This window comes from Oncorhynchus mykiss, chromosome 30 (genome assembly GCF_057628025.1).
Source record: "Oncorhynchus mykiss isolate SJ-2025 chromosome 30, ASM5762802v1, whole genome shotgun sequence".
Taxonomy (NCBI): domain Eukaryota; kingdom Metazoa; phylum Chordata; class Actinopteri; order Salmoniformes; family Salmonidae; genus Oncorhynchus; species Oncorhynchus mykiss.
In genome coordinates, this window is record NC_143051.1 from 24922184 (window position 1) to 24942076 (window position 19893).

Genomic DNA, 19893 nt, shown 5'->3' on the forward strand with positions numbered 1-19893 from the left:
TAGGAAACAGACAATACATTTATTTTTCACCATTTCAAAGTAATACAGGAAAGAATAAGTCAGAAAGTCTCAAAGCTCACCCACACTACACAACCCCAATGGCTCTATCATCACAACAGAATTCATCCACACTACACAACCCCAATGGCTCTATCATCACAACAGAATTCACCCACACTACACAACCCCAATGGCTCTATCATCACAACAGAATTCACCCACACTACATGATCCCAATGGCTCTATCATTACTGTGGCAATCATCATAACATAACTAATTTGAAAGGAATAGACTTAAGTCACTCAAAACAGACAGTTTCTTGCCACCTACATAAGTCGAGGTAACCAACCGATTAAACGTTGTTGTATATTCAGATGTTCAAAAAGAAACCAGGTATCGTGATGAAAAGTCCTCTGGAATGTTCATTTGAGAGAACAGAAGAGTTGATGAACACAGAGACAGGTTAAATCATGAGTGTAACCCTGAATCCCAAATCAACCATTAGCCCTCTCACCCTAGACACTTTGGAAGATCTGAGAGGGTTGGATAAGTGTAATAGGATTGTATGGGTGTAAGCAATATAGTGGAACCACCATCTTGCCCTCTGATTGAAACAATTCCACCTGGCTTAAGTCAATGGTGTGAGCAGTCTCAGTCCCATTTGTTCCAGTCAAAGGCATACACTCCCCTTTGTATTTATTTGGACAATGAAGCAATAAAAGTGACACCAGTACATTATTTAAGCAATAAGGCATGAGGGGGTGTGGTATATGGTCAATATACCACAGCTAAGGGCTGTTCTTATGAACGACGCAACACAGAGTGTCTGGATACAACCCTTAGCCGTGGTATATTGGCCATATACCACAAACCCGAGGTACTTTATTGCTATTATAAACTGGTTACCAACTTCATTAGAGCAGTAAAAATAAATGTTTTGTCATACATGTGGTATACAATCTGATATACCATGGCTGTCTACCAATCAGCATTCAGGGCTCAAACCACCCATTTTATAATGACCATTTAGTTCCTATTGGGAAAAACATAATCCGATAAACAACCAACGCAAACTGCAAATACATCCAACAAGTTTGTAGAGTCATAAGCTTGATGTAGTCATTGTGTGCTAGGAATATGGGACCAAATGCAACACCTTTGACTACTTTAATACACTATAAGTGAATTTGTCCAAATACTTATGAAAAAAATAAGGTATTCAAACGGGTTGACTAGATACATTAAGGTATTTCATTTCTAAACAGTAAAACATATGTATGAAAATACCCTCAAATAAAAGGTGACATTCTGTACTATCACCTAATATGAAATATTTTATCTCAAATCCAAAATGCTGGAGAATATGGCCAAATTTGCAAGTTTTAGCTTCACTGTCTAAATAAATCCATAGAGGAGTTCCTATCGACCCAGAATACCCAGCAGTGAGGCCACTCCTACCATTTTCAAACTATCATGACCCAAATCAAACTGTGCTGGATGTGCTATTTTTCTTTCCAACATGGTTCCAGCAACTATAGAGGACGTGTAACCACTAACCAGGCCCGCTCAATGCAGCTTGGTTTGGTTCGGTCCGGTTCAGCTCAGTAGTGTGAAAAGCTCCTCATTTTTACTTGCTCCAGTCACACCCAAAAGGCGTTATTCCCATCGAACCCAGTCCAGTCAGGAGTCCTGTCCACTACATGAGCCACTTGTCTTTCTCCTTGTTGAAGTGTTCGGCCCACTTCCTGGTGAGTTCCAGGTACAGATCTGACCGGTGGGGCTGGTAGTCGAGATACAGCCGCGACACCGTCTTCCTAGGCACCGCCTTCTCAATCTGTGTCCCCTCGTGCCACTCGTTGAATGACGTGATGGTCACAATCTCCGGCCGCACAGACAACGCCGCCTGCAGGCTAGTCTCGTAATAGCGTCCGTTGACCCTGTTCCTCGTATTGTGGTTGTTCCATGGCCTCACTGCGGTGTCGACGTATCCTGGCCCGGCGCTGGGCACAAACAGCAGGTTGTTACCATCACAGAAGGCCTTAACTGCCTTCCAGTTCTGGTGAGAGGAGCCGAAGGAGAAGCCGTTGGAGGCGAAGTACGTATACATGCCGTCGAAGCCACCGGCCAGGATTTCTTGTTTGTGGCGTTCCTCTACAACCAGGGCGAGGAAGACACCATCGTAGGGCGTGCCGCGGAGGGTGTGGGCGCCGGCGGGGTGGAGCAGGTCGGCCCAGGCTTCAGGCGAGGTCAGGTAGGAGTCGTAGACATAGAACAGAGGAAGGATCCGCCCTGTAGTCGACCTGAAGCGGTAGAAGGCGCCGTGGTTCCCGTACCTATGAGGTAAATATTTAGTTTAGTTGATGTTGACATATGCAGCTAGAATCTGAATTGCAGTATACATGCAAATCACACTTATTTTTATAGAGAAGTGAACATGCAAGAAGATAAACTTATCATTAGCATAGATAGCCAATCCTCCAATGTGTAGCACCCACCACAGTCAGATATTATTTAATTTAAATATATATATATATGTATATATTACACACACACTACAGTTCATAAGTTTGGGGTCACTTAGAAATGTCCTTGTTTTTGAAAGAAAAACAATTTTTTTGTCCATTAAAATAACATGAAATTGATCAGAAATACAGTGTAGACATGGTTAATGTTGTAAATGACTATTGTAGCTGGAAACGGCTGAGTTTTAGTGGAATATCTACATAAGCGCACAGAGGCCCATTATCAGCAACCATCACTCTTGTGTTCCAATGGCACGTTGTGTTAGCTAATCCAGTTCATAATTTTAAAGGCTAATTGATCATTAGAAACCCCGTTTGCAATTATTTTAGCACAGCTGAAAACTGTTGGGCTGATTAAAGAAGCAATAAAAGTGGCCTTCTTAAGACTAGTTGATTATTTGGAGCATCAGCATTTGTGGGTTCGATTACAGGCTCGAAATGGCCAGAAACAAAAACTTTTTTCTGAAACTCGTCAGTCTATTCTTGTTCTGAGAAATGAAGGCTATTCCATGCGAGAAATTGCCAAGAAACTGAAGATCTCGTACAACGCTGAGTACTAATCCCTTCACAGAACAGCGCAAACTGGCTCTAACCAAAATAGAAAGAGGAGTGGGAGGCTCCGGTGCATAACTGAGCAAGAGGACAAGTACATTAGCATGTCTAGTTTGAGAAACAGACGCCTCACAAGTTCTCAACTGGCAGCTACATTAAATAGTACCTGCAAAACACCAGTCTCAACATCAACAGTGAAGAGGCGACTCCAGGATGCTGGACTTCTAGGCAGAGTTCCTTTGTCCAGTGTCTGTGTTCTTTTGCCAATGTTAATCTTTTCTTTTTATTGGCCAGTCTGAGATATGGCTTTTTCTTTGCAGCTCTGCCTAGAAGGCCAGCATCCCGGAGTTGCCTCTTCACTGTTGACGTTGAGACTGGTGTTTTGCATTTCTTGTTAACAAACTATAGTTTTGGCAAGTTGGTTAGGACATCTTCTTTGTCCATGACACAAGTAATTTTTCCAACAATTGTTTACAGACAGATTATTTCACTGTATCACAATTCCAGTGGGTCAGAAGTTTACATACACTAAGTTGACTGTGCCTTTAAACAGCTTGTAAAAGTCCAGAAAATTATGTCATGGCTTTAGAAGCTTCTGATATGCTAATTGACATCATTTGAGTCAATTGGAGGTGTACCTGTGGATGTATTTCAATTCCTACCTTCAAACTCAGTGGCTCTTCGCTTGACATCATGGGAAAATCAAAAGAAATCAGCCAAGACCTGGTCTGATACATCCTTTGGAGCAATTTCCAAATGCCTGAAGGTACCACGTTCATCTGTACAAACAATAGTACGCAAGTATAAACACCGTGAGACCACACAGCCATCATACCACTCAGGAAGGAGACGTGTTCTGTCTCCTAGAGATTAATGTACTTTGGTGCGAAAAGTGCAAATCAATCCCAGAACAACAGCAAAGGACCTTGTGAAGATGCTGGAGGAAACAGGTACAAAAGTATCTATATCCACAGTAAAACGAGTCCTATATTGACATAACCTGAAAGGCCGCTCAGCAAGGAAGAAGCCACTGCTCCAAACCCGCTATAAAAAAGCCAGACTACGGTTTGAAACTGCACATGGGGACAAAGATCTTACTTTTTGGAGAGATGTCCTCTGGTCTGATGAAACAAAAATAGAACTGTTTGGCCATAATGACCATCGTTATGTTTGGAGGAAAAAGGGGGAGGCTTGCAAGCCGAAGAACAGCATCCCAACCGTGAAGCACGGGGGTGGCAGCATCATGTTGTGGGGGTGCTTTGCTGCAGGAGGGACTGGTGCACTTCACAAAATAGATGGCATCATGAGGCAGGATAATTATGTGGATATATTGAAGCAACATCTCAAGACATCAGTCAGGAAGTTAAAGCTTTGTCGCAAATGGGTCTTCCAAATGGACAATGACCCCAAGCATACTTCCAAAATTGTGGGAAAATGGCTTAAGAACAACAAAGTCAAGGTATTGGAGTGGCCATCACAAAGCCCTAACCTCAATCACATAGACATTTTGTGGGCAGAACAAAAAAAACATGCACGAGCAAAGAGGCCTACCTGACTCAGTTACACCAGCTCTGTCAGGAGGAATGGGACAAAATTCACCAAACTTATTGTGGGAAGCTTGTGGAAGGCTATCCGAAACGTGTGATCCAAGTTAAACAATTTAAAGGCAATGCTACCAAATAGTAATTGAGTGTATGTAAACTTCGGACCCACTGGGAATGTGATGAAAGAAATGAAAGCTGAAATAAATCATTCTCTCTACTATTATTCTGACATTTCACATTCTTAAAATAAAGTTGTGATCCTAACTGACCTAAGACAGTGAATTTTTACTAGGATTAAATGTCAGGAATTGTGAAAAACGGAGTTTAAATTTATTTGGCTAATCTGTATGTAGACTTCCGACTTCAACTGTAGATATTCCATTAAAAATTACATTAACAATGTCTACACTGTATTTCTGATCAAATTAATGTTATTATAATTGACAAAAAAATTTGCTTTTATTTAAAAAACAAGGACATTTCTAAGTGACCCCAAACTTTTGAACAGTAGGATATATACACTTGTTACAAAGTAGCAGGTTCTGCCAACAGAAGCGTTCTCAATTGGGTGAAGTGTCAGATGTCTACAGAAAATGCTATTATGTGGAATAGTGCTATTATTTTCAAGAGCAAGTTTGGAGTGTGTGAACATTGTAGATGGAGAGATCAGATGATAGAAATGCATCCCCTCCCCCCTCCCTTCTCATTCTCTCTGTGGTTTCTTTTCAGGCAGATGGATAGCACAGTTGGTTGTGCAGAAGTTGGCAGAAACATCTCGCCCTGGAAACAAGGTATACTAGACTTGTCCTCAATCACAATCATCACTGTTCAGTAAGCTTGACAACGATACACCAACCCTACCGCCCAACCCCAGAGGGTGTCTCAATGTTTGGACAATGTTTAGGTGGATCACTATCATGCCTCATTAGATAAACAATCACATATTCGTTTTCTGCCCTCTACGTTTGTCCTCTACTATTGTTGTTGTTATGAATATGTTTGGCCTGACAATGACCATTGGAGTTGGCAAGACGGCGCAAAGAGATGTGGGACCTGCAGGCTACTGCTGTTCTGTTCCATAGCCAAACTCTTTTCATACATTTTTCCACAGGTACACATCTTTTAGTGGCACTATCAATTGTCTAAAGCCCTCAGATGAATACTCTAATAATGAAAGTGAAAGTAATCCAATCAGGACAAAGGCTACTTGCAGTTTCATTCTCTCTACCTCCTTCAGACCTGAAGAGGACTCAGATTTCTCCAGATCCCCAGACCTCCAATGACACTGGACATTAATATGGAAAGCAGAGCTCTGACCTTTGGCTTAAAGTAAGTGAAAAGAAAATCTTCATCTGTATGAGTGTGATGTTGAGAAAGAGAGGCAGAGAGAGCGAAAGGAAGAGAGGTGGGGAGAGCGAGAGACAGCGAGAGAGAAGTGGGGAGAGCGAGTGAGAGAAGTGGGAGGAGAGAGAGACCGATGGGGGGAAGTGAGAGTGGAGATAGAAGTGGAGAAAGGAAAGGAAAGGAGGTTAGATGAGAAGTGGAGTGGCTGGCTAGAGGACGCAGATGTACAGAACAGTCGAAGGCCAATCTACTTGTCAATGATCTAGAGAGCGAGAAAGAGAAAAAGAGGAGATGTGGATGTATAGGACAGTGGAAGATCAACCTACTTGTCAATGATGTATTTGATGTTATCATGCATGCTGAGGTCGGTCCGACCCTTGTACGGCTGGATGTGGAACGCCACCTGTGTGAACAGAGTAGGGATATGGATCATTATAAACCCTTAATAAAGAGGACAATACTCTCTGCAATACACATTTTCAAGGTCTTTGAAGCATTATTATACCACTTGAATGTAAACACGGTTCTGTAAAGGAAGAAGTAACATTCAGTAGTATATCAGCACATTGCCATTTGATTTTGGTATTAAAAAGCAGTATGGCAATGCCTTCAGAATTCAATTGGTAAGGTGTGGTGAGTGGTGAGCACCATCTGTGAGTTTGACTGTTCAAATCACTGGCATAGTAAAATAATCCTAAGGTACATGAACAGACGGAAATATTCAGCAACTCTTAGAGGACAATGGAAATGGATTTCAGAAATGCTTCATTATTGGTAAAACCAATGTGCTTCGTCATGTATCCTCCAACTAGCTTATCCATCCTTAAATAGATAACCTTTTCCTGAGGCTCAGAGAATCAATATGTGGGTACTCAAATTTCATGCATCCCAGTGTCCATCCAGAATGACAGTTATTTTGGGGACCAGGCGAACAGTGTGTGTCAGAGGCCTCCGGGCTGGGATCAGCCAATCAGAGATCACTTAGCTGGTGGATCATCTTTAAATAAATCTTCCTTCTCTGACTCTGGGGCCCCATAGGGATTGTTCCAGGTAACATCAGCAATCAAACAGAATGATGTGTGTGTACGTGTGTGCGAGCGAGAGAGCGTGTCCCAGGAGCTAACTTTAGAGAGAGGAGCAGGATGTGGACTGAGTTTTAGTTTCTTGAAAATTGAAAGAGACTGCAGCGAGGAGGATGAGGAAGAGTGGACCACTGAAGCAGACACTCCTTGCTCCCAGCGATCATATCCATTATCCAAACTCAGGACCTCACCCTCTCTTTGATCTCAAGTGATCCTCCATCCTCTTTTAAGAAAAGAGAAGGGATTTTGGAGTTGTATTCCTTCCAGTGTCGCGGCAGTGAACTTTATCTGCTGGAGATAATAATCAGGATACTGCTCTCTACTTTAAGGCAATAATACTCTCTACTTTAAAGTATTACCTAAGGCCTTTTTCTCTCTGTGACTCTGTGTCTTTGCTGCAACTGAGAGATAATACCTGCCAACCCTTCAATGAACCATACCGGGGCCTTACAGCATACAGCATATGGCATACATATAAGGTCTATACATCAAACATCAAACCAGGATGAAATCGCTTGAGGTTTAAAAACATTTTCTTTAAGGGAGACCTGGATCTGATCCAGATTTCATACACCACACCTTGAAGGATCAACAGGGAGTCTCTCAGCATTTAGATGGCTGTGATTGCTGTGACACAGATGACTGTGTATGATCCAAATTACATGAATACGACTGTGGCAGCTGCCCTCTCTCACCCCAGGATTAGACGAGCCTGATCCCAGATCTCTTTGTGCTGTATAGCCAACACCTACTGTCATTGTTGAGACAGCACAAACATATATTGGACCAATCTTAAACTGCCTGACAACTAGGATGTTTACCTCAGCTGCTGTATAGCAAAAGGTCTACTTCACCTCACCGTCAACAGTTGATAGAACAGTCGAGCCATGAATGACGGAGCGTGGCGGGCTAGATAGAAAGGAAAGAACACCCACTCCCTCTCTCTGGCTCTCTTTCTTTTAAGAGGCTGCAAGGTCTTCATAAACAGTTTCCATGGCAACAATGTGTTTGACACAGCAGCGACCGAGCTGGGCTGTCAGTTTGTGTCGTGGCTGGTTTTGAAATCAGAGGCAGAGTGGCAAGGTGAGCTGATGTGCTGTTCAACGAGGCTCTTTCCTCAGCTGTATAAAGTGTGTGTGTGTGTGTGTGTGCCCGTGTGTGCCCGTGCCCGCACCCGCGCAAGACCCTCTCGTGCCATGCACACAGGCCTCAGGCTGCATGGTCAGCCCCAGTTATGCCAATGCTGTTTGTGTGAGTGTGTCCTTGTGTGGGTGCGTGCATGAATGTACAGCACATCTATACTGGCTTCAATAGACTGAAAGTCAAGCAGTATAAGAGGGGCTTGAACCGTGTCCCCTGAGTCACTCTTCCAAGTCAAATGGAAACTGTCTTCCCTCGGTTTAAAAATCCTGATTATTTTTTTTGTCTGCCTTCAGAGGACCTTGTGAAGCACCCAAAGACTCGTGAGGTTGTTGAAGAAATGTGTTTTCTCTGTCTACGTCAATAATATACAAGATGGAGGAAGAAAGTGGGCTACAACAGATGGTTTTATACATAGAAAATACATTCCAAAATCCCACACTTCACCCTCTAAAAATGAAATGCATTGCGTCTGTCTTCGAGTGAACACAGTGAAGTCATGACGTACACTGTGGCTGCTCACTTAGTTTTGGTAGCAGGAATATTTCTACGTTTTTATCTAGGCTCAAAGGCCATGACTGATACTCACTTAGACTACTACAACAGAGGTCGGAGTTAACATAGTCTCTTGTGACATACTGTTACACAATCTGAGTGAACAACATAAACCTGGAAGCACCTACCAACCAATCATCACTGCCAGCCAGCCATGGTTGGGGTGAATTCCATTTCAATTCAGTCCAATCCGGAAGTCAACTGAAATTCCAACTGACTGAATTGGAATGGAATCGACCCCAACCATGCAGCCAGACATTTATGAATTCAGTAAACCACCAGAAATTGTAAAAACATACCGGTTCTCTCACCAGTTACCTTGATGCTGTGTCTGTGGGCAGCGTCCATGACAGCAGGCACCAGGTCTTCACATGGCTCACCATGGTTGTCTGCAATGCCAGGTGGATACCAGGACAGAACCAGTACACCTGAGGCGGAAACAGTTAGTGATGTCTCTGGTATAAATATTGACATAAGGATAGAACAACCCTTCATACAATTGGTGCAGATGAATGGAGGAGTTTAAGTGAAGCTACTTTAATACTTCAATATTTGAGAGTTACAGTATCATGTTCAGGACACCTTTTGGTGGTAATATTTAAGTTTGGGGGGTTAGTGGTGCCAAAATCCCTCACCTGCTGCAGCCGCTTCAATTTGCGACATATGTGACTCCAGCACGGAGGGGTCTCTAGAACTGTATGGTCCTAGCTCCGGGAAGAAACTCGACGCAATGTCCTCTGGAGGAGTATGTCTTCCTTTGGCGTGGCTGGGGGCGATCTTAGGGTCCCAGTGCGGCACTAGCACATGGTCCCAGTGAATATATTTACCGTCCATCTGTGGGGTGCCATACCACAGGTAATAGAATATTTGTACGTCGTAGAATATACTGTAGTCACGGTCGGATTTTGTGAAGACGACTTTGGTGTCGCTGGCTAGATGGGACTGACCAGGGGAAACTACCATGTCGTTTGAGACTGGCCGTCGATGGTCGCCTCCTCTTTCCCTCACAAACTCTCCCATCCCCGGGGCAAGGTCTGAGAAGCCATCGCTGGGTTTCAGTGTTCTGAGGCCCATCATGGTCCCGAAGATGAAAAGAGTGAATAAGAAAAGTGCAATGAAAGCTTTCTTGCGCAGCCGTGTCATTTTGGTCGCTGTCCGAGGTGCTGAAAGTAGCCTATAGACCGCTATGTGCTTTCGTTGAAACTATATCATAAGTAGATCTATGTCAGTCTCTTTCATCAACATGTAGCCTATAGTCTTCAAGTATACACACTTAGCAAGAAAAAAATGTGGGAAAAGCCACTCAATCTCTGCAGTGGCTTGTGCGTTTCGTTATAGATTTCAGAGTGCCAGCGTTCGTGGCTTGAGTTCGATTTTCGACTTGAACGCAAAGAATCGAATACATGTCCCTTCAAACATCTAAGCTATAGCCTCTCAAACCATCATTTTTCCTGATAATGTGTTTTTAACCGAACCTCTCCTTTCTCCCTGTATATCCATGAAGAGCAGATATGTCTCTAACAGTTACAGTTTAGCTTCTCATAATGACTGACTGTCATTACCATTTCAGGGCATCGTCATGTTAGGGTTGTTATGCTTCCCGACCACCGAGAGCTCAAGAGATGGAGACAAAAAAAGCATGTCGCTCTGTTCATATTTCAAAAGACAATCTCTGGAGCTTTTTTCAAACTGCCTCCTGCACACTCCCAATTGTTCTTCTCGACTGTTAATTCATCACATAGTTCGTAGCACAGTTACCTTTGTCTTCTGCAATTGCTCTCGCCCGCCTGCTAACGCTACCCCTTGTTTATCCCGTCTCTTGTCTCCCTTGATTATGCATTTAAACATGCTTTTCCGGGAACAACCCGTTAGAATCCATCACATCTCCAGAACCGTAGACTTGGTCGACGTTCGGTTTTAGGCAGACGGTTTTTAAATGGATCGTTTTCTCACGAAACTCAGCAGGAGGAAGAGGGGGAGGGGTGGCTGAGCACCAAGCTGCGGGGGTGAGCAGGGTGGGTGGGATTAACCCTGGTTTTATTGTCTATGGATTAACCCCGCGCACTGTTCTGAGAGGAAAATAGAACGCGCGTGGAACAAATGGGTAGCCTATTATTGCTTTTGCCTTCGTTTGCTCTATATATGGTTACTTTAACTCAGTATCTATGGGTAGAAAGAAGTAGGATACGTTGCATTCTCTTGCTATCCTCCTATTTGAAAATCCGTTCTCTCACGGATCATTTGGCTGTTCACACTATAGGCTATGTTGGCTTTATGTTACAATATGGACACATTGACGTCTATTTATTGCACAAAAGAGATTAAACTTGTATGATTTTGGCTATATGAAATAGCCTATGGCTACAGGCTGTGGAACACAGTTTGTCAGTTTATGGTAGTGGAGAGTGAAAGCAATGACAAAGATAAAATAACAGAGGGCTAAGGGCTCTTGTGTGGCACCTTGAGCACTTTTATGATTTATTTTGTTCCATACCAATAAAGATAGAAGCAAACAACTCAGAATCGTAAATCTTTGAAATACTTCGCCTTGATCATTATTGCATTTCACACGGGATATTTCCAATTCCACGAAGCATCCGTGGGCTGAGGATGTCGAAAACATTAAAACATTTAAATATGTGGAAGCTTTGAAGTTGATGGTTGAGATGAAAGATGATGCCACCCACCACATCATTTTGGACGAGCTAGAAGGCCTGGCAGGATTAGCTACTGGGAGGCAGATACCCACTCGCACGGTGAGATTAGGGCCGCAGCACCGGCAGCGGGCACTGGGAACCGGAGTGGAGTGGACACCCACGGCTAGGATCTTCTCCCCGGATCGAGTCCACTGGCACAGCTAGCCTCTCTCCATAATAATCAGTCAGGGTTTTCTGTTATGGAGGGAACCTGACTGTGCTTGTGTTGCTTTTTATAGGCTAAGGCTTCTTATTTTTATTTTTTTATTTTATTTTGTAAAGGCTTCTTATTTTACCCATCATTCAAATATCATTCGCATATATAGCTAACAAAATTTGTTTCATTATGTTATTCTGTTGATATTGTCTTCATTATGATTTGTATATGAGTTTGTCTTTAGGTTTCATGCATCAAAATATAAACTCTCCATCTATTTCATTCAAACAAGCCTCGATCCAGTATAGGCCCCCGCAAAATTGTAACAGAACCAGAGTGACATCTAGTGGGATGAGAGAGACATTGTTTAACAGTAATCTTGATGTGAGAAATATGACTGGTGAGCATCCGAGGCATACGGTATTAATGAAAGTGACAGGTTCAGTGGTCTTTAGCGATGATGGAGAAAGATGTCATCTCTCACTGTGTGCATGCATATACATCCGTTACCACTAGGGGGACTCCGTGTATCATTAAAACGAGTTTGAATTGTGAGAACAATTTATCATGGACACTTTTCGTTGTCGAATAACGATATAGCTCGAGAAACCTTGAAGTAAATCATCAATCCCGTGTTGTAGCTCTGGAATTGACTTTATATGAAAAAATACAACGTTGTGTCTTGATAAATGAATCCTTCTTCTGAATACTAGGCCTAGTCTTCGTGGACGGGCTAGATAGAACTTTCAAAAAAAACATTAACGGTTTGTTTTTAGGGCGTTCGCTTTAACGATAAGAGCTGTCCGAGGTGCTGAAATAGTCTAGTGATAAGTAACCAAAAAGAAACTGGTTCGAATACGCAAGTCTGTCGATATGCCCTTGAGCAATGCACTTAATCCTAAATATCACAAGGGGCGCCGTACTACTGACCTTGTAAAACAACACGTTTCACTGCACCTATCCGGTATATGAGACAATAAAACAGAGAACAAAAATGCTATTTGAGCGTTTATCGTCAAATGTGAGCTAGAAATGTTATCTGCTCTGACACACACACATACACACTCAAACACACGACTGTGAATATCTGAAATTCTTATGTGAAAATGAACTGTTTTTTAGGACCGTTGTGCTCAACCCCTTTTGGCAGATAATCAGCAAAACCAACAGACAGTGTCACAGTAGTTTTATGTATTGGTTCCCTCAGCAGATGGCTTAGAGATAAACTGTCTCACCTTAAGATCTCTCAACAGCCCCAATAGTCTTATTCCATGTTACTGACTTCAACACATGAACCAATCAAACACTCTAGATACATTTTATTCATTGTTAAAAACGGGTAATCATACTACTGAACTACTGAACCAAAATTGTATAGTGCCTGGTTTAGTATACATTTGAAGAACTTCCAAACATTGTCAAATGCTATATTTTTACATCATAAATGTATCAATTTACATACATTTAAGTTGGAAGGTAAAACCAAATCAAATATGGATGTGGCTGTAAATACTACATCATTATCATACTCCATCAGCCAGTGTGCTTCAATATAATAGAGTACCTCTTTGCACATTGCCCTATGTGCTTCTATTTGAAATTATGGTGCAGTAGTGTACAATGCACTGCTGAAATACTTGGGTTGTAAATTACAGTATATTCCACTCATTATCTGAGTTTCATTGATACACTGTAAGCTGATGATTTTGTCAAGCAGAGAGAGAGAGGTGATACTGTAGCAGTTACAGTAACAGGTCACATAGAAAAGTTGATTCTTGTGCAATGTTGCATGGGGCAGAACTGGCATAACAGGCTATCCCAATACCTTTTTACTGTAGGCTTCTGCTTTACAGTACATGCCATACTACCCCTATATCTTATGATTTATTCTATGTATGTGCTGTTTACAGTAAGATTACTGAAACGGTAAGACATTTTTCTCAACATGCTCCAAACTTAACATTGGATACAATTTTATTTGTTTTATGCTGTAAAATGGTACATACTGGTACATAGCTATATACCTTCTATTCAGCATTTCAAAAATATCCGTTTTGAAAATTGTATCATGCATTAACTAAACAGTGAGCCTATCATTATTTGATGCATTGGTGACTAAAGAAAATGTTCTCATGGTATTTCACAAAAAACGTTGACATTGCATGAATAACTCATGGGTGAAAGAAGTGTTTAACTCCAATGAATGCTCAATCAAAGGTTCTGAACATAAGACAAGTGTTATCAGTTATGACCACGTGCATCTAAAGAATTGACCACAGTAATTGAAAAAAGTAGATGTAAAAGCCACAATCTTTTCTAACAAAATGTTAGTTTTTTTTGTGGGAGAGAAGACTATCTGACAGAACATCATAGTATGATATATGGATCAGGTATAGATGGATCAGCTTATTGATCAGTGCTCTGCCCCCTGGGGGAGGAAGGTGAGAGGGGAGCTGACAGCTGAAACCATATGGAGCCACTGGGCTGTTTTCTCATTCAACCAACCACAAGGCCCCTAACATGTGTGTTTCACAGGTGAACTACTCAAAGCAGTTCTTGATATGAAAACATGGATCAGTACACCTCATGCCCCACACAACATACACACAATAAATGAATGAATCCTCATCAAAAGATAAACACAATAGACTCTTGCAGCCTGGTTGTAGATAATCTTACAGATATCCTGCCTGCTGTTAGAGGAATGATGGTCAACACATAGACCCCCCCAGCCCTTTCAGTCACTATTACATAACATCTGGTGGTGTGGGTGTACGCATTTGTGTGTTTGCTAGCATGCGTGTGTGTGTGGCAGTTGGGTGGGGGGTTACAGTGTGTGTGACCAGTGAGCACGTGTCCAGGAATTGTAATTACTAAGCCCCAGTGTATGACACGGGTCACCTTAAGGCCAGCCCTCTTTGTTCTCTGACAGACAGATCCAGGGCCCATCGTCTCCATGGTGACCCAGAGAAGCCTGCAGTGTAGCAGCCTGGCCTGAGAGACAGAGGATTATTAGAGGAGAATATGAATGAAACCAGTCATTTAGCTTTAATTAGCTAACCCCTCTCGCTCTTCATCTCTCTTTCTCTCTTTCTCTCTGTCCCTGGATCCCTCCATCTGCCACACTCCCTCTTTCTTCTTCTTGCTCTCTCTATCACTCTTTTTCTCTCCCCATATCTCTCTCTCTTTCTTTCTCTTTCTCGCTCTCTCTCTCTCTCTCTACATATCTCTTTGGTAGGTCATGCTCTAGGATGATTCATGGTTTGGTAAGATGGAGAATCCTATGTCCATCCCAAAATGACTGTCACACGTGGTCTTGTTGGCCCACATGTAAAGAAGAAGGGTAAGGCAGGAGGGTGCAGGTGATGAGGTTCCCTTGTATCAAATGAAGTCTTGTAGCCTATTGAGTTAATGCTGCATAGTCAGTGCTGTAAGGAAAGCCGGATGACACCTGCACTGTCAATGTCATGACAGTTCCCACTGAAAAGCATAGATGGCTGAGTTAGAGCGCAGATCCGGTAAAGGTGACTCATCGTCACGGAACCATTGGGTTTCAGAGGCCATAAATAGCTGTGTCAATATGTGTCAAATCTGTGCCGGGACCGACAGGTTTTACATATAGCCTAGAAGTGTTGCCTATAAAGATAGGCCCTCCTCTCACACAAGGCAACACAATCCCTCTGTTTACGTTCACATTCATTATCTGCATCCGTCAGCGATTCTGAGGGAAATCAGTCAATTAAAAGACCTTTCACAGACCGTGCAAGTTATGGTATATGATGAGCATCCTTCACCGGAGGGTTGTGTGGAACGAATATCTCAAGAGATACGCATTCATTTATTTGTTTACAGCGTGTGGTCGATAGTAGTCCTAAACATGTATGACAGTAGCAAAATATCTTAGCTCAAATTGTTTCAAACGAAATAACGAAGGTGAATGCATGTAGGCATATCCTGGATATTTTTTGCAAGATCAGCTACTTTAAATGTTCATGTTTTTTTCCTGTCCCTTGCTGAATGTATTTTTCTGATATCGACCTATGTTCTGTTTGGTTTATATATGTATTTTAATGTGATGTTTGTAGTGTGTTTTGTGTGAATGCAACAAACTTAAACAGAACACAGCTATAGGTTGATTTCTGCTTCTGGATTTAGATGTAATTCGTTTTAACTTCAAACATGATGGTGTGGAATGTGGAAGAGCAAGGTTTAATTTGGATGGTTTCCGTGAAACCATGCACATGAGTGACTGACTATGCATATTCAAATGCTCCAGGCAGTGTGGGGGTTGTGGCTCTCTCCTGTCCTGAAAAAGAGTGGGGCTCGCTCAAGGCCCCGCTGCTAACAGTTAGGTGGTCCTTGCCACTGATTGGTCGCTCTGTGAATTTGGGCCCTATCACCGTGGAATGTCTAATTTATCAGCCAGAAGATCGCAATTGAGCATCACATGGGCTGGACCGAAAAGGTGGGGGTTGATATTAGAGGTATAGGAGAGTCAGAGGGGGCTCGCTCTCCATATTGTACAAGAGACCAGGAGAAAGAAAATACAATATTTTTCAAAGAGGGATTACTGAAAAACGGGCTTGTTGACGATACAACCAGCGTTTATTGTCTGATTCTTCTGGAGTTGTAGGAGACCCAGGAACCCCCCAAACCATGGCAGAAGGTACAGGCAATTGTTCTAATGGTTCCAAAGGTTCTTTGAAGATCTTTGGGGGGGATTCGATGGAAAGATCTCTTTATGAGAAGAGACAAAAAAAAAAAGAGGGTGGGTTGGGTTTCATTGCATTGTCTTTCAGATTTGGGGATTCTTTTGAGAAATGCTTCCCAGCAGTCTTACACCACTGGTTGTCAGGGCGAAAGTATCTCCAACCCTCTTTGATTGTCTCCACTGCTGACCCGTTCCTCTTCTGCGTCTTTGTTATTGAACCGTTTGCGGGAAAGTGTTGTGTAGAGTGGAGAAGGGTTGGAGGTGGACAGGGCCGGGCAGGGGGATTTGGGAGAGGAGGACACGGTAAACCTGGATTAAAATATACCCGGGAAAGGGATGGGCTCTTATTTCGAACAGCAGTTTACAGGTAGGACTGTCATCAGTGTTCAAATTAGGAACATTCTCCGAAACACTTTTGCCTGAGAATGTTGTTGTGATTATTTGTTCTTCGATTTGGAACCTACTATCTCTTTTCACGGAAGAATGGTTTTCAGTGCTTGCGGTGAAGTTTTGGGATAAAGTATGACTATAGGTGATGCCTTTGGCTTTATACTTTTCATTGGTAACTGAATATTCAAGATTAATATTTTCTATATTTTTTTCTTCAAATATTCAAAGATATTGTGTTCTCGTGGCTCCTCATGGGATGAAACTTTTATTTAGGCTACATTATCAGAGTCAATCCCTTGTGTGCTTGGGAATTATTTAGGCCTGTACCGTGTAAATCAACAAGTTACAATCTGGATTATTATAATGATTGATCAGTTTAAAAAGTTTATATTTATTAAATTGATCAATTTTGATGATATTTTTTTTTTTTACACATATTAGTATTTATAATAATGCATAATTATTATCGCCTTGTTATGTATAATACTTATTATGTATATTATTATCACTATTAGCGTATACGTTTCCATTTCGAAACAACTTGAAAAAGAGACCGTCTAATATTCCAGCTTTTCAAAATAAAAAAATGTATATCGTATGGATAATATATCGACATTGTTTCGAATATCAGCAGTGTTTACAACCATGTGTTCCTAGCTTGCTGCGCTGCTCTCTAGCTCTATCCCATTTCGCAACCCATTAAATGCCTTCTTCAAGGCACTGATTCTGAAAAACATCAGTGTAAGAGCCGGCCCAACTCGTTTTCCTGCCAGGATTGTTGACAAGATATGATATATTTCAAACATCTATATTTTCTAAACTGACTGAGTGGCATTATTTTTCTCTCGAAAGGGGGCTGTGCAAAGAACGAAGAGGAGGAAGCCACTGGATCGGAGGAGGATCTGGGTTCGTCTCGTGGCAGCGGCGTGTGTAAATGGTTCAACGTCCGGATGGGTTTCGGGTTCCTGTCCATGACCAACATAGATGGGACACCGCTCGAGGAGACTCTCGATGTATTCGTTCATCAGGTGAGCTCCATTGTGGGTCTGGGACTCGAAGAATGTGGTGTTGATGTTCATCAAGGCCTGGCTCGAGCTCGAATCAGGTCCAAATGCCCCCTTGTCGCGTTTTTGTGCAAGTGTATGTCTTAAACTTAAATATCACACGTTTGTGATGTTTTCGTTAAGGTAGGTAATTATTCGTTTCCCTCCGTGATTTAGCATTTTCAGCGTTTTAATTTATGATTAGAGATTGATCGATCATGCAAATATATAGGCCTATCTATCATTGTTTATAGTGCTTGAAAAATCCATTTCCTGCACTCATTCAAAACGAATTCATAGTTTACATGTTTTCATAGATTAGGCAAGAGGCAATAGGGCTTTTAATTTATTTTAAACATTTGACAACATTATCTTGAAATAGTCAGCTGATTCTAGTTTGAGCCTTTACCAAAATAGGTAGGCCTATTTTTCAGCAGTGCGTGTGGTTAATAAGTTATTTTTACAGACTAAAAAACTCTTATTAGGCCTACATTAGTTTATTACTCAGTTATAACTTATTATGTAGCTAATATTTCCAAATCAAAACCAGCATCATAAATAAAGATGTTCAGATGATATTTCATAACTGGAACCCAAGGCCCATCATCTTTCTAGCCTGCATGATGGCAACTGAAATCAGTTGTAAAATAAGAAGCTTAATGTTGTTGTCAAGAAGTGACATAATGTGAAATAACTTCTCGAAAGGAACATATAAGACAGCCAAGAACAAAACTGCTTGGTTTAATCAATCAGTTGTTGAATCTGATTATGTTTCTGATTAGGTGTTGCAAGATTATGGTAGCCTTTAGGGAAATTGATTTTCATATTGCCCTAAAACTAGCTAATGAATGAAACACTTACCGACAAAAATCATACTTTTTCATAATAATAGATTGTTTGTATTTGTTATTTTAATAAACCTACTAGAAAATGAAAGGTCTGAGAATGAGAATATTGATTTTGAAATAACAAAGAACGGGTTCAATATAAAACAAAATATTGACAATTTTTTGTTTTCCTAAAACGTTACAAAGGCTGATAATGAATGACAGTCAATCCTGGGGGAATAAGTGTTATCTAACTTTTCGGAATTAGTAAAACAGGAGGGGAAATCTAATCTTGTTTCAAATGGAATGGAATGCGAAGCATCCTAACAGAAGGACAACCTAATGAATCCAGGGTTGTTTCATCAATTTAACCTGTAGATTATCAACAGGGCTGAGTACCATAATGGCCGAGACTCTTCCCTTCTCCTCTATCCTTCCTGAGTTAAGGTAGAGCTCTGAGGGACTTCAAGGTAGAGTTGGGCCATGACATTTAAAACATGCTAACCGGGGGAGATTGATTTACATGGGGATTTGGTCCGAAAGTGCTAATATTAGCAATTGCATTTAGAAGGAGTAGACAGGGAGACAGGGGTTAGTCTAAACGGAGATCGACAGGGGTTAGTCTAAACAGAACAAGGCTCGTTCCTCTCAATCCCCCTCCAACCCTGCTTCCTGTTATAAAGGCCTTCAAACATCAGGGGACTTGGCCTCTCGTATGGCAGCCCACCCACCCCAAACTAGCCATACCCTGACTCCCACCCACCCAGCCCCTCTGCCCATAGCCCCAACCCATCCACCCCCAGTCCTCCGCCCTCTGTAAAAATTGAGTCCTGACCTCAATTTTCTCTGCTACATGTTACCATAAATTGCTTAATCGAAAGGAAGAAAATTAGTGATTCACCTTTTAAAAAGTTCTCAAACTCCCACATTACCCTGCTCCTAATCCACCTATGCCCTTATAGGGGGGGCCTGTAGGTGCTGCTGGACAATGACTGCTGTTATCAATGTAGCAGAGAGGAAATCCTGCTGGCTGTGATCTTGTACTAATCTGTGAATGATCTGGCTAATATGTGAATGAAGAGTGTGTGGTGGAGAGATTGTGTGTGTGTGTGGGGGGGATTAAGAGTGCGTGTGTGTTGGGTTATTATGAGTGTGTGATTGTGTGGATAAGTGTGTATTTGTGTGTGAGAGAGAATGAGATTGAAAGAAACAGAGAGATAAAGGGAGAGCTTGAGAGCTGTGTTAATTCACAAGAAAGCAGTCGAGAGAGGTAGAGGTGTGGGGGGTGATTGAAAGAGGAGAGTTCAGGGGACAGTTCCGGGCCGTTCA

The 19893-nt window shown here is 41.9% G+C and overlaps 2 protein-coding genes across 4 annotated transcripts in view; one reads left to right on the plus strand and one right to left on the minus strand.

Annotated features, from left to right (window-relative positions):
• Positions 1–12372, minus strand: LOC110488163 (glycoprotein endo-alpha-1,2-mannosidase-like protein). 3 transcript variants are annotated; one of them, XM_021560252.3, is made up of 4 exons: positions 9376–12372; positions 9059–9168; positions 6290–6366; positions 1–2334 (listed from the first exon to the last, which is right to left on the minus strand). In XM_021560252.3, the coding sequence occupies exons 1-4, from the start codon at positions 9881–9883 to the stop codon at positions 1698–1700; spliced, it is 1332 nt and encodes a 443-aa protein (XP_021415927.1). In that variant the 5' UTR covers positions 9884–12372; the 3' UTR covers positions 1–1697. The 3 variants fall into 3 exon arrangements, with proteins under 3 accessions (XP_021415927.1, XP_090084020.1, XP_090084019.1); XM_090227894.1 differs by having other exon boundaries at positions 9052–9168; positions 9376–10752; XM_090227893.1 differs by having other exon boundaries at positions 9040–9168; positions 9376–10752.
• Positions 1986–19893, plus strand: part of LOC110489411 (protein lin-28 homolog A) — a 26928-nt gene continuing 9020 nt past the window's right edge. Inside the window, exons 1-4 of the mRNA XM_036970890.2 lie at positions 1986–2341; positions 5349–5410; positions 5857–5948; positions 17547–17722. Of these exons, the coding sequence (XP_036826785.1) occupies positions 17645–17722 (78 nt within the window). The 5' untranslated portion in view covers positions 1986–2341; positions 5349–5410; positions 5857–5948; positions 17547–17644. The remainder of the gene's footprint in view (positions 2342–5348; positions 5411–5856; positions 5949–17546; positions 17723–19893) is intronic.

Excerpts from the sequence above, each read along its gene's own strand:
- LOC110488163 (XM_021560252.3), bottom strand. The coding sequence starts at position 9,883 with ATGACACGGCTGCGCAAGAAAGCTTTCATTGCACTTTTCTTATTCACT. Across the intron at positions 9,169-9,375 it reads AATTGAAGCGGCTGCAGCAG|GTGTACTGGTTCTGTCCTGG; the intron begins GTGAGGGATTTT and ends TTTCCGCCTCAG. Across the intron at positions 2,335-6,289 it reads ATCAAATACATCATTGACAA|GTACGGGAACCACGGCGCCT; the intron begins GTAGGTTGATCT and ends TTTACCTCATAG.